Source organism: Dipodomys merriami, unplaced genomic scaffold (genome assembly GCF_024711535.1).
Source record: "Dipodomys merriami isolate MVZ:Mamm:240054 unplaced genomic scaffold, mDipMer1.0.p SCAF_40, whole genome shotgun sequence".
Classification (NCBI taxonomy): Eukaryota; Metazoa; Chordata; class Mammalia; order Rodentia; family Heteromyidae; genus Dipodomys; species Dipodomys merriami.
This window is the reverse complement of record NW_027205604.1, coordinates 5691623-5705811: the sequence shown is the minus strand read 5'-3', so window position 1 is coordinate 5705811 and position 14189 is coordinate 5691623. Positions and strand designations below refer to the sequence as shown.

The window sequence follows — 14189 nt, the reverse complement described above, 5'->3', positions numbered from 1 at the left end:
TAATGATACAGAAGGTCATTGGTAACCTTAAAAAATGCCAGTTTTGATGGAGAGTTTCAGGGCAAATGCCTGATGGTAATCAAAAGGAGAAAATGAAAGGAAGGCATGACAATATTGTCTAGATAACCCTGCAAAAAACATTGTTGTGCTATGAGAAAAGCAGAGGGTTAAGAAAATGGCTGGAGGCCCACATGGGGTCAAGAGAGAATGCGACATTTACATTCACTTTCTTTTTTCAGAAGACGTATCTCCTAGTCCACCAGGAAAACTACTTTCCCTCGAAGAGCAAACTTAGTTATGCCTATCCTGAATCTTCTCTATTGTCTGTACCAGTTCATTAGAAAGGACTTATTATGGGCCTGTTATTAAATGGTTATGAATCAAGGCACTCATCTATGAGCAATGAACAGGCCCCATAAGATGTGTGCCATCCAGGAAGTTATGTTCTAAGGGAACAAAGGAGTCAACTGATAAAGAACTAGGGCAATCATTCAGTAGGTGATGAGAAGTTGTGTAGACAGGTCATAAACTTGGTGGTATGAAAGATGAGGAATGCAGAGGTCCTGAACTGCCTCTCTAAAGCGTTGGCCATGGAACAGAAACTAAACAGTCCATTGCTGTGGACTGAATATCATAGTGAAGGTAAATAGGTCACAAGGTAACAGGATTAACCTGTATAAGAAGAGGAGAAGGGAGGGATAAAAGCAGTCAAGAATTGTATATCCTACAAAATTAAGATCTTGAGAGAAGGGGTATGTTGGAATGTTGGAAAGAGTGACATTGTATCCACAAACTGCCTTATTAAATGGCAAATCTTTTTACAAAAAAGAAAAAGTAAAGAAGGGGACAAGAAAACCAATGGCTTCTTTTTCTGCCCTGCATGAAATGTCCACCTATAAACTAGCAGATGGCCCTTACCAGGAAACAAATTAATTGATCCTTTGATCTTGGCCTTTTGAACCTCCAGAATGGTGAGAAATACATGTCTGATGTTTAAGTCACTGACTCTATGGTATTCTTTTTGTTATAGCAGATAGAAAACACTAAGGCAGATATGGAAGAGCCTGTCTGAAGAAATGCCAAGAGAATCTTCTGGCTAATCCTCTAACTTCAAAGGCCAGAAGAGAGGAAGGTGGAAGGAGAAGGCAGTTTCATGTGGCTGCAGGGGCTTGGGCTGGGAGAGGCAGAGTGAACAGAATGCACACAGCCAGCAGATGGTGTCAGGCTTAGGAAGTGGGGGAGGGGGGAAATGAGTGTGAGTTGTACTTGGTGCCATGGAGTTCCAGCAGGGGTTACTGCCCCAGGGGCAGTGGGGAAATGAGGGCAGATGGGGAACAGTGCAGAGCTGGGTAAGTTTTAAGGAAAACGTGCTGATGTCTTGACACAGTGAATGCTTCTTGGGGGTGACATTGTACTCTGATTGAACCTCCTTTGCACAACTACTTAAGGATAATAATGATAATGATACAAATAAAGAATTACTTCTTTGGCAGAATAGCAAGATGGATGGGATACCATTATCTAGAAAGCTAAGATCTTCGGGAGAGGAAGGAGAGTTGGGGAATAGAGAAATGGTTGGAAAATAAGAGAAGAGAGTGGATCAGACCTTGAATAAAGCGTTTCAAGTAATTGGGAACAGCTTGGCACTGATGGTAATCTTAGTTACTCAAGAGGCTGAGATCTGAGGATCACAGTTCCAAGCCAGCCAGGATAAGAAAGTCTGTGAGGCTCTTACCATTACCTAACCACCAAAAGAAGACAGAAGTGGAGCTGTAGCTCAAGTGGCAGAGTACCAGTTAAAAAAAAAGCTAAGGGACAGTGCCCAGGCCGTAAGTTCAAGCCCACAATACTGATGGATAAACACAATTAAATTAAAATTTGAAAAATCCACAAGCTCATCAGGTGAAATGTTGCTGACAAAAAACTCACAAGGTGGCTTGCCAAGATCATGAAGTTTTTCCACTGGGTGAGGTTGACCCATTTCATTCTATATGTGATGACCCCTGACATTCCCCAAATACAGGGAAGCAGAAACTCAAACAGCATAATTTGTGGCAGTAGGGAACAGCCTTCAGGCTCTCCTCTGCTAGCAAAAGAAAAAAAAATTCTAGTGAGATACATTAAAGTATGGAGACAGGAAAATGTCTTAATATTTCCTCCTTTAGTCCTCAAAGTTTATCTAATAGTGATTCTCTCTTCTTTATTATTTGGTAGTGTGCTAGAGGGTTGGGGCTCCCTTTGTATTCACCCTTACTTCCCTGAGTTTAACAGGGTGCTTTAGGAACATGGTGGATTGCACCCACAGTTCCTGACTGAAAATGGCACTGGAGGGAAACGCCCCAAGGTGTTATCGCATTGATCCGCTGCCAGGTGCCAGAAGTACAGGGAGGGCCCCACTGGCCTGGCCAGGGAGCCTACCCGATGCTGAAACAGGTTCCACTTGAGTGCCTGGTAATCTGGAAACCTCTCTGCCTTCTTGGAGCTAGAAGGGTGTGCATGATAAGGCAGGGTGGGAAACTGACTCAGGGACATACAATTAGCCTGCTTTTGTCTTTGAATCTAACTGGAAGTGACTCATGGACTAAAAAAAGAGTGGAAAAAAGAGCCTTTTGGAAACAAATGAGAGAGTAAGTAAAAAGGAGGTTAAGCCATTACTGCATTTTATTTTCAGATAAAATGTGGATCTGCTGTCCCATAAATGTTGAATAGTGTACATTACTTCAGCCTCCCTCCTACCAAACCCACAGGGTTTAAGTCTTGACAGTTCACTCATTTTCTCCAAGATTTTTATTAAATGCAATGTAGAGAGGGTAAAATTTCTTTCTCTTTTTGTTTCTATTCACTCGAATAAACCCTCATTATTACTAAGGCAGAACAGAAAAGGCTTCTAGAAGTCTACAGCAATACGTAATGTTTCCTTTTTACATTAACCGGTCTCCTGTTTGAACAAGCACCAGGCCACTTCCTGTATACTCAAACCAAGCTGTAAGGACACAGCTTTGCCCTCTGCAGGTTTGCACACGGTCCTGGGAGTTTCAAAGCCACAGAGATGCTGTGAATGTGTCTTCCCCTAAGGCTTTGAGTTCCTCCTCAAATGTTTCTTCTTCCCATAATGCCCTGGGTTCCCATGTAAACAATGAAAAGAAGTGGGGGGCACAGGCGCAAGCTTTCAAGCAGCCCAAAACCCAAGGAGGGAGCTATGGAGGAGCCCTGTGGTATGACAACAGCCCCCCAAGAGGACTCCATTGGACTCCTCTTTGGGCCTATCTCCAGATGGAGAGTTTGGCAAGAAATGTGGGGCGGTGAGGGCTTTATCAGGGACATAAGAACCATTGTTGTCAATCATCTCAAGACCCCTCCTGGCCTGTCAGCTCTGCTCTCCTACAGAGTCTCAGGCTGTGTTTTGCCATCTCTTTGTCTAATGCCTACCTCTGGTTTTGTATTAGTAGCCTCTTCCCCACGTGATGGGAAATGGGGTCTCCACTTTATAAAAGCCTTGAGACTTCTTCCCTGGAGAGACATTGTCTTCTATTATTATTATTATTATCAATTTCAAAAGCCCCCAAGGCTTCTGATTGGACTAAAGTGTGTCAGAGCATCACTCCTGGACCAATCTCCTGTGGCAGGATGGGGGGAGGGGTGGGACTGACTGTGGTGAATGGCAAGGTTCCGGGCACTGCTCCCTGCCCTCAACCCCCAGCTCTTTGACAAAGTAGCTCTTTCCAGCTGCCCTTTGGGCCTGGATGTTGGCCCTGCAAGGATCCCCAAAGCCAGGCTGGGAGCGGGGGAAGGGCTGAGGTTAGGAAATGGTGGGCCTGGCCCTTCAGTCAACTGTGCTTCAGAAAGAACCATGGAAGCGCTGACCTGAGAAAGGGGATGCCACCAACACACAACACGTAGTCCCCTGGGCAAGATCTAGATTCCCCTCCCCCTCCGCCCCTCCCCCCCAATCCTTCACAATTACTGAGAGCACAGCGGTGACTGCACAGGGTGAAGCCCCTGGGCCATGCTCACAAAGCAGTGTGCGGTGTTTCCAGGCTGCAGTCAGCGACACCATCTACCCACCCAGTTCTCCCTGGGAGGAGAAGACTGGCCTGGCAGCCCTTCCCAGCGGGTGGGTCCCCACTCCTGCTAGCATTTCCCCAGGCTGGAGCCCACTGAAAAGGGACCCCAGCACCGCAAGCCCCAGCCAAGCTGAGGGGGCCTGCGGGGGCAGCAGCTAAGCCCGGGCCTGCGGGGCAGCAAGGGGTGGGGGGAGGCCCCGCCTGTTTGGAGCTGGCCTGGGGATCCAGGCCTTTCAAGGCAATTCCATATATGGGCAAGGCGGCCAGGTCCACACCCAGCCTTTGAAGACGACTGACCGCAGGCTGGTCAGTCCCCCCACCCCCACCCCAGGGCACCTGCACCACCAGCCCCCAACCAGCAAGGCACAAGCCTGGCTTGGGAAGGTCACCGCTGCTGACAAGTTTCCCAGGTTTCCAGTGGAGGAGGGGACCCTGAGCTGTGCCCGGCTCGGCTGCCCGCAGGGAGCAGTGGGGGGGGGGGATGGGGGCAGGGGCCTTTCTGCCCCGCTCCCTTCGGGCCTCAGTCCTCCCCTCCCCCTGCTTTGTAGCCCTGCTCTGCCACGTGGTGGAGCGTGGTGGGGGAGGGGAAGTGGGAACCGGGCCGCAGCTATTTCTGCCCTGGGGGTGTTTTGATCACAAACAGCAGCATCGGAGGGTGTGGAGCGGCTGGAGCCCGCCTGGGACCCGCAGCAGCGACCCCGCGCCCGCGGCGGCCGAGCCCCGCGCCCGCGGCCGCGGCGGCGGCGGCGGCGAGCGCCCCTCCCCCGCCTGCGAGCTCATTTTCGCTCGGCCGGTCCTCGCCGCGCGGATCGCGCCCCACCCCCGCTCCGCTGCTCAGTCATTCAGACTTGGAAAGTCAATAACACGCTGACATCACCGGGGCTGTGTGTTCTTACACGGCTGCTTCCAGAGTACCTGGCACCACCTAAGAGAGGAGCACTCACTCGGGCGGCCCGGGAAGGGCCTGCGCCGGGCCCGAGGCCGCTGGGAGGGGCGCTGCCCGGAGCCTGGGCCTTTGCCCCTGGGCCCAGCATCTTGGGACACCAATTAGAAGCAGATGGTGGGCTTCGGCCGCTCAGAGTGTGGATGCACTTTAAGATATCGGTACACGCTTGGTTTTGGCTTGGGGGTGCACTTATAAATCATCCTTAAGTGACCTCTGTTTCCACCAAAGACATTCACTTGGTTTTTAAGAAGCATTTTTTAAAGTGATCTTCACAAAGGGGAGAGAGAGAGAGAGACAGAGGGGGGGGGGAGGGGGGAATGGAGGAAGAAAGAAAGAAATGCAGGCAGGCAGCAGGCATCTTCTATGTCAAGAAGCCAAATGCTGACTCCTTGGAGACTTGGGGATGGTGTCCGCCATTCCCAATTATGTAATTGTCAGCACGGGTGATTAGGTCTCTCTCAGCAAGGCTGAACTGGAGAGTGTGGTTGCTGTGTTTTTCTTTAAGCTCCAAGCAGGGCAAGCAGGCACATAAAAACATGTCCTAGATTTATGTGCAAAATTGCCTTAGGAGACCCGTCTTCGTGTTGGAAGGAGAGAAATAAATAGATGAATTTGTTGTTAAGATGTCTTTATCTTACTACTCTGGCATTTCCTTTTCCTAGAATGATCTAAAAAATAATTTTATGTATTTTGAGTGTTCTCTTCTCTTCCTCTTGCAGTAATGGTACTTGAAATTGTGTAACTAATTGCATAGATACTACATTTGCTCATTTACACTGAAAAAATACAAAATTCCATTACACAACTATCTGATACCTTTTCTGTTTGGCTAAATAGCCTCTCTGTACCTCTCCCAGCCCATCTCTGTCCCCCTCCTCTCCCCACTCCCCTCCCTGCCTCTCTTCCTTTTTCTTTCACTGACTCTGGGCTGATGTCATTCTTTAAAAAAAAAGAAAGAAAAAGTATCAGCCCAGCCTAAACTGGCTACTTGGAGAATTCAAGGGGGAGAGTTCTTATTATCTCCCCAGTAGCTCAGGCAGGGAGTGAGTGACCTTCCATTGATAGGAAAGTCTTTAGAGCTGCCCGGGAACAACAAAGCAGATATATTTGTTAACAATGTGACACTTTTCTTCTGCATTTGTAGTAGATCATGACCACTTCCTTCCAGTTGGTCTGCAGGAGAAACTCCCATCAGGCCTGCACTTCCGGGAACACTACTCCATTCCCCCACCTCCACCCCACTGCCTAGAGAAACTTCCCCTGGGGTGAGTGTGGAAGCCAGCATGTACAGCTAGCTCAGCATGGGCTTGGGCTGGGGGGGGGGGGGGGAGAGGGGAGCCGATGTGGGAAAAGTTGGGCCTTAGACTACAAGGGAGTTTTCCTGAGCCCATTAGAGAGGAGTGTTAAAACCAGTGTGTTTGAACAAATTCTTAGACCTATAAACAAGGATGTTTCTTAACCCAGCCTGACCCTCTAGACTGTACTCAAACTTCCATGGCTTGCCAAGACAGGCTCCATGCGAGCTTTGGATGCCAGCCACCTATTTCTTGTTGCTGAACTTTGGTACCTGGGAGCCACTTTCCCAGTCCGGAGTTTATGCTCCAGCAGCAGAGACTAGCAGAATGGCTAGTGCTTAGCCAGGGCACTAGCTCCAGGATTACTAAGGAAGTTAGTGTGCGGTTCTGTCAACTCTCAGAACTGGTGGCTGATGATCTTTGCCTTCTCTTTGGCAGCAGGAGAGAATTCAGTGAAGAGGGGAGATGGGAAGCTGGAGAATTCATCTTGGAGGAGCTTAGAGTATTGGGATAGGCAGACATGCAAACATACAGAGAGGATGTCCTCTGTCCCTTGGCCAGGGCCTTGTTGGGGTAGAAACTCTAGATGACCCATGGCCTCAGGCCACCCTTCTCTCTGCTGGCCCTGGAGGAACCTTGGTGACTTGATAGGCCAACAACAGTCCTGCAAGAGTGACACTGATATTTCTCCCATTCCTCTAGAGAAAAGAGGCCACCTCTGTGACTTTACTGCCAGACATTCCTCACTTAGAACTGTGTGTACTTCGGGTTCACTGTTCACAGGCTAGTCTCTTTTAGACAGCTAGTTCACAATTCCAGAGGCTGACATTCAGTTATGAACCAATTATCTTGATTCAGAAAGAGAGCACCTTCAAATAGACCCCTAGCTTGGATGGATGAAGACTTGACAATGCTGCATTGCTTTTTTGTTTTTGTTTTTTCTCTTGAGATAGAGTCTCATTATGGTACCCAGGTTGTTCTCAAACATCTGGGCTCAAGGACCAACCTCCTGAGCTGAGATTATAGGCATGTGCCCCTGTGCCCAGCTGCATTGCAATATTTTAAAAACTATCTTTGGGAAAGCTTTTCAGTCCATTGCCAATGGCAATGGATTTTCAATAAATTGAAAAACAAGCTGGGTATTGTGGTTCAACCTGTAATCCCAGCACTTAGAAGGCTGAGGCAAGAGAATCACAAGTTCTAGTCCCTTTGTAGCAGGCTACATACCTAGAGTCTGTCTCATGAAAAACACAGTAACTAAAAAACATATGAAAAATACAAGGCATTGTGTGTGTGTATGTGTGTGTGTGTGTGTGTGTGTGTGTGTGTGTGTGTGTGTGTGTGTGTGTGTGTGTGTGTGTGTGTGATAGAGAAAGTGAGTGAGTGAGTACTGGGCTTTGAACTCAGGGCTTCAAACTCTTGCTTAGCTTTCTTCTACCACTTGAGCCACATCTCTACTTCCAGTTTTTTTTTTGTCCTTGGCTCATTAATCGGTGAGAAGATTCTCAGACTTTTCTTCCTCAGCTAGCTTTCTTTGAACCTTGATACTCAGATCTCAGCTTTCTGAGGAGAAAGGACTATAGCCATGAGACACCAGTGCTTAGCTCAATTTTTTTTCTTATTAGATTTAGAAAATTAGATTAAAAATTACTCTGTCAAGCTGCCATGATTATTTGGAAATGTTATTCTCAGTTGCTGTGTGGCTCTCATTACAGAAAATGTAACAGGCACTTCTTGAACTTGGGTCCTTACTTGGAGTAGTTCTGATGCAGATATTGCAAACAAGAGGTAACTAAATTTAGGCCCAGTTGTGTTTAGGTTGGCTTGATCAGTTTTGTTTTGTTTTTTTCTTTTTAAAACTGGAATAAACACCCAGAGTTTTCACAAAGAAAAAAAGATGTCCAGCTTTTCCTGAAAAGGAAAAAGCTTTATTTATATAATGGAAGCCATGTCCCCAGTTAGGTGGTGTTTAAATGTAACTATCCCTTTCAGGCCCAGTACACAGACTGCTGTGGATTCTGATCTAGCCTCTGACTCTTCACTCATTTAAGCTCCCTGTTTGGTTGGAGAAAACGTGCAACTCTGTGTACTTCTTTGTGGAGTGGGCCCTGCCAGGGCTTGTTGGATACTTTCTGGTTTTCCTACAGGAAAGACCTCTTTGCAAAGAGGTCCAAGGAGGCTCTCTAGTGAAGTGTGGTTCGGAGGCCAGACATTGTGCATGAGCGCAGAGCTCCTGGAAATCGCTGGACCCCAAGTCCTCTCTAGATGAGTAGATCATACTCTTCAATTATGTATGGGTTAATGTATGTATGTATGATGTATGTATGTATGCATGCATGCATATATGTATATATTGTGTCAGTACTGAGGCTTGACCCCTGGGCCTCATGTTCTTGCTTGGCATTTCATTCAAGGCTGGTGCTACACTACTTGAGCCATACTTCCACTTCTGGATTTTTTTGCTGGTTAATTATAGAGATGAGAGCCTCTTAGTTTTGTCTGCTTTGGCTGGCTTTGAACTGTGATCCTTATATCTCAGCCTCCTGAGTAGCTAGGATTACAAGCATGAGCTACAACTGCCCAGTTTGTAAGATGCTATTTTAATGAATATTTTGGTTTATTTAGTAATTTACAGATGTTACTGAATACCTACTAGTTTTTTCTTACTTTTTTGTTTGCTTCTTTTTTTTTTTTTTTTTTTTTTGCTTTTTTGGAGAGGGGGAGTATAAGATAAAATAAAACTATTGTTGTCTTAAAAAAAAAAAAAAGAAAAAGGCCCATAGGTCCATAGGTGACTTTCCTTGTGAAAAGGTTAGGAGCTGTTATTCTGCGATAGTTGTCATTTTTAGATTTAAAGATTCCTTGGTGCATGGACCCCCTAGGAAAACGTTGAAAAACAATGTATCTCAAACTCTTTTTAGAAATGACAGCTTTGTTTGGCATCATAATTAAAAGTGGTTTCAAAGGACAGTCTAGCCCATGAATTGCGAAAATTGACCTTTCAAGATAAATCTGTTGCATCACTTTTTAAAAATATATCTAAGGCGACCTGAATAGCACGGCAATTGGGTAGCAGCCATCACTCGCTTTAAAAATTCATGAGTAGGTGCTCTCTCACGGGCAGCATCATTTCTTTTCCTCCTGGAATTCACGCAGCCATGCTTATATTTCACCCACAAAATAAGAATGAATTCTTATTTAGATTAGATAGTTCTAATTTTTATTGAATACATACATTTTAATGAGATGAATAGCCCATTTCCAAATTAGTGCATGTATCCAGGAGCACCTGTTCAGCCTATTGCTCCACAGACACATCTGACATCAATTCCATTGTTTTTGTTCTCATAGGCAGCTGAGAATACACATGCATGCTTGTGCATGCGCATGTGCACACGCACACACACACACACACACACACAGAATGTCATGGAATGTAGGTATTCCTATATTCTTCACACTGCTGAATCTTTTGCTAAAGAATCTCTTGACTTACTAAAAAATCAGTTGTGGCCAGTGATTTATCCTGTAATCCTAGCTATTCGGGAGACTGAGATTGAGGATTACTGTTCGAAACCAGCCTAGACAGGAAAGTCCATGAGACTCTTTTTCTAAGTAACTACCAAAAAAAAAAAGCTAGAAGTGGAGCTTTTAGAATGCTAGCCTTAAGTAAAAGAAGCTCAGGGACAGCACCCAGGGCCAGGCTGTGAGTTCGAGCCCAAGGACTAGTACCCACACACAAAAATCAGTTGTAACTAGATTCTACTTTGTTCAGTCTTATAGTGGGCAAAGTGTAAGAAGATACCTAATTAGCAAAATGTCTTTATTTCAAGTCTTTAGAGCTTTGCACTTGCTCACCATTTTTTCTTTGACTGAGTTTATTCTTTGGCAGTGCTCTGCTGACACCTAGGACTTGGCCAGTTTGTTTCAGTAAGGTCTGGAATAAATCTGAAGTCTGTATTTCTTCAATGTAGTAGGAGATAGGAGATAAAGGGGCCACTCTGACCTCAAGCTCTTTTTTCTAGATAGATAGTGCTTGCAGAAGTTGAGGAAATCGGCTTCCTTAAAACTACACTTTCTGAGCCAGGCACCTGTGGCTCACACACACCTGTAATCCTTGTGACTCAGAAGGCTGGATCTGAGGATCAATATTCAAAGCCAGCCCAGGCAGGAACCGCCACAAGACACTGCTGAAATTATGCAAAAAACATCAAGAAGTAGAGCTGTGGTTCAAGTGGTAGAGCACGAGCCTTAGAGCAGAAAAGCTCAGAGACAGCACCTAGGAACTGAGTTCAAGACCCCAGGACTAGCACACACACAAAAGAACAACAAACAAAAACTGCTTTTTGTACCCCTTAAAAAGTCTTCTGCATCCACAGAAATATATGTGTACCCAGCTTGAAAGCAAATCCAGGCTAGGCTTTGTGGTTGTTGTTGGTGGTTGTGGGGCTTGAATTCAGGGCTTGCGTGTTTTTTTGCTCAAGGATAACACTCTCCCACTTCGAGCCATAGCTCAAACTTCTGGTTTTCTGGTGGTTAATTGGAGATCAGAGTCTCATGAACTTTTCTGAGTAAAGGGGAAATATGTAGTGGTCAACTCAGCCAATGTTTACAAAATCAGTTGTTCACTGTGTTTAAATTGAAGACCACTATATTTTGTGGCACATTGTCTGGGATCTCACTGTCAGAACTCCATACAGGGAAGTGTGAAGGGGAGAGGAGGGTAGCAGGTGTAGGGGGGAATAGAGGGATTGGGCAACTTGGCTCCTTGCAAAGCTAGGTTTTGGTAGCTACATCAGCACCTGTAATGTGGGCTGTTCTCAGGGCTCTAACTTGACTCCACTCCAGATGTCTTGGATTTCCCTTTCCCACTGCGATTCCAGTGAGAGTCATGTGGACATGACTATGTTCTCTTCCCGCCTTGCACTTCAACTACTCAGCCACATCCTGATTGGAAGAACAATTCCCATGCATTTCTAGGGATGGTCAGCTCCCCTGCCCATTCCCAGTTACACCAACCATCCCTCTGTTGTTGTTTGGAAGAAGGTAGCTCAAAGTATTTCAAGAGGAGACAGCCAATAATGTTCAGAGACTCTCTTTTGTTTTCTATGCTCTTTCTCTTCTCTTTAGTTTTGAAGATTTGCAATAGTTTCAGAGGAGGAGACTGTGGAGAAAGAGAGAGCTTGAAGATATGAAGAATATTAGGATCCATAGAGATGAAACAGGAAACAGTGTCAAAATGATTACACTCCGGAAGGCAATAAAATTTGCAAGATGTTGAAGGTCTCTCCCTTTCCTTTTTTACTAGTTGGTAAGTGGAGATTAGTCTCCCTCACTGCCTTCCAAAGGTCCTGGTCTGTCTAGTGCCTCACAATTTCGGAGCTGCTACACGATGGCAGTACACACAGTTAGCTTTGTATTTCCACCTCTTAACACATTTCTGCACTCAGTAGGCATTATGATGAGCTAGTGAAAATTTAATGCTTCCTTATGCAGTCACAATGTTGCTTTTTAAATAAGAAGGTAGAATATTTGGCTCTATTTCCAACCAAAGCCAGAAAAACACAAAGCATCCTCTGAATCAGCCAACTAAGGAATACAGGATGAAGGGAAATAGTTGTTACCAAGTTTCAAGCTTGGTTATTAATCTACCCAGATGCACGACAGTCAAATCAGTCAGTTGGGAAACCACAAGAGTACATCATTAGTGAGCTGTGCAATGTTGGATCCACACACACAATTTCAAATTTCTTATTTCCTCAGAGAAATTCAGAGATCAACCATTTGTGTATTCAGACTCCCTATATTATATACACAACTAAAAATATACTGCGGAGATAGGATTGAGAAATAGAAGCTCACAAGAGCAGCAAGAAATATATAGATGTCCTTCCCCAAATTCCTTGGTTTGGTCCTCCTCCACAGTGGGAAGGAGTTAGCAGGCAGTGCCAGAAACATGATCCAGAACAGCAATTGTGTCCACACGACACAATCCACTTATTGATCTCTCATCAGCATGTGTTATTTTATATAGAAGAATATTAATATTTATCCATATCTAGAAAATTTATGATTTTGGTATTAAAAGAAGTTACTTGTTGGCAGAAGAACTTACTGGTAGAATCCTACCCATAATATTTGGTTGGAGTCACATAGGATGCATTCATCTGGAATGATCTGTGTGTGGGAGTGGGGTGGGGCGGGGTACTGGGACTTGAACTCAGAGCTTTGGTGCTGTCCCTTAGCTTTTTCACTTAAGACTAGCGCTCTAGAACTTGAGCCATAGCTCCAATTCAGATTTTGGGTGGCTAATTGTAGAGAAGAGTCTCACAGAGTTTCCTGCCTGGGCTGTTTTCTAACCACAGTTCTGAGATCTCAGCTTCCTGAGTAGCCTCCTGAGTAGTCACACAGATATGAGCCATCAACACTCATCTCTGATGGATTTTACTGGTCAACTTTTCAGATGAGAACTGTGGGAAAGTTGCCAAAGGAAGACTTAACAAGTCAGGGTCTGTTTCAACATGTAGTTTCTGAGTATCCTGATTAACCATCAGTCGGTGTTTGAGGGGCAGCTAATGAATCTGCAAGGTCAGCTCTATTTTAAAGCAGCTTGTCTCTTTCTCTGTGTCTTCTGTAATCACTTGGTCCAGGCCTAGCCGTTTCTGCAGCAGCTCCCATCTGGGCCCTCTGTTCTCAGTCCCTCCAGATTTTCTTATGCTATGTCAAGGGGATACTTTTTGTTGTTGTTTTGTGGGTCCTGGGCTTGAACTTGGGGCTGGACAATGTCCCTGAGCTCTTTTGCTCAAGGCCAGCACTCTACCACTTTAAGCTACAGGGCCACTCCTGGTTTTCTGGTAATTAACTAGAAATCAGAGTCTCATAGATTTTCCTGCCTGGGCTGGCTTGGAACTGTGATCCTCAGATCTCAGACGCCTGAGTAGCTAGAATTATAGGCACAAGCCACCAGCCTGTAGCTGTTTCTGGCTTTTTTTTTTTTTTTTGAATGAGGATATCTCAAGAAAGCAAAAACAATGATATGAAAAGATATCTCAGTAATAAAGAGAGGATATCTCATTTTTAACATAGGCTGGACTTGACTTAGAATCTTCCCTGCTCAGCCTCCACAGTGCTGGGATTACATGTGCCCAATCATGTGCCCCATGCCTAGCTTAAGGGAGTGCTTTGTAAACCACTACCCACCCTCACTCCCCAGGTTATTTACCTGCATAAAAATCTAAGTGTTCTAATATTACTTAATGGAAGAAATATGGATTTGTTTCTGTTTGTTTTTAGTTACTTTTCTCACTTTTTATTTGCATAAATTAATTGTACAAATAGGTTTCATTGAAATATTTCCACATGTACATGTATTTAAGAAAAAAATTTGAGACACAGCTTTGCTGTGTAACCCAGGTTGGCTTTGAACTGGTAATCTTTCTGCCTCAGCCTTCCAGGTTTAAAGTAGCGGTATACAAAGCTAAAGCCTATATGATTTGGAGGGGAGTCCTCTTTAAGAGGAACAGTAGGAAGCATATAAATCCAAAATCCAAAATCCACAATAGTTTCCTTTTATTCCTAGGGGATAAGTTCCAAAACTCTCTGTGGATACTACTATGCTACCACTAAGCCCTGGCTACTACTAAGCCTCTTATGGAGTGTGTGTGTGTGTGTGTGTGTGTGTGTGTGTGTTTGTGTGTATGTATGTGTGTGTGTGTGTGTGTGTGTGTGTGTGTGTGTGTGTGTGTTTCCTATATGGCCTGCAGCTTTTTTCACCCCTTATCAGAGCTGATCAGTCCTTCAGAGTGTATGCTTTGGTATCTTCCTTGAATCACTACTCTTGAGTTTGAGGGCCATTTTTTTCCCCACTAAAATAAGCATTAAATA

The 14189-nt window shown here is 45.0% G+C and overlaps 1 protein-coding gene across 1 annotated transcript in view; it reads left to right on the top strand.

Annotated features, from left to right (window-relative positions):
• Positions 1-545: 545 nt before the first annotated feature.
• Positions 546-14189, top strand: part of LOC138806521 (uncharacterized) — a 44222-nt gene continuing 30578 nt past the window's right edge. Inside the window, exons 1-2 of the mRNA XM_069991955.1 lie at positions 546-642; positions 4708-5168. Of these exons, the coding sequence (XP_069848056.1) occupies positions 546-642; positions 4708-5168 (558 nt within the window). The remainder of the gene's footprint in view (positions 643-4707; positions 5169-14189) is intronic.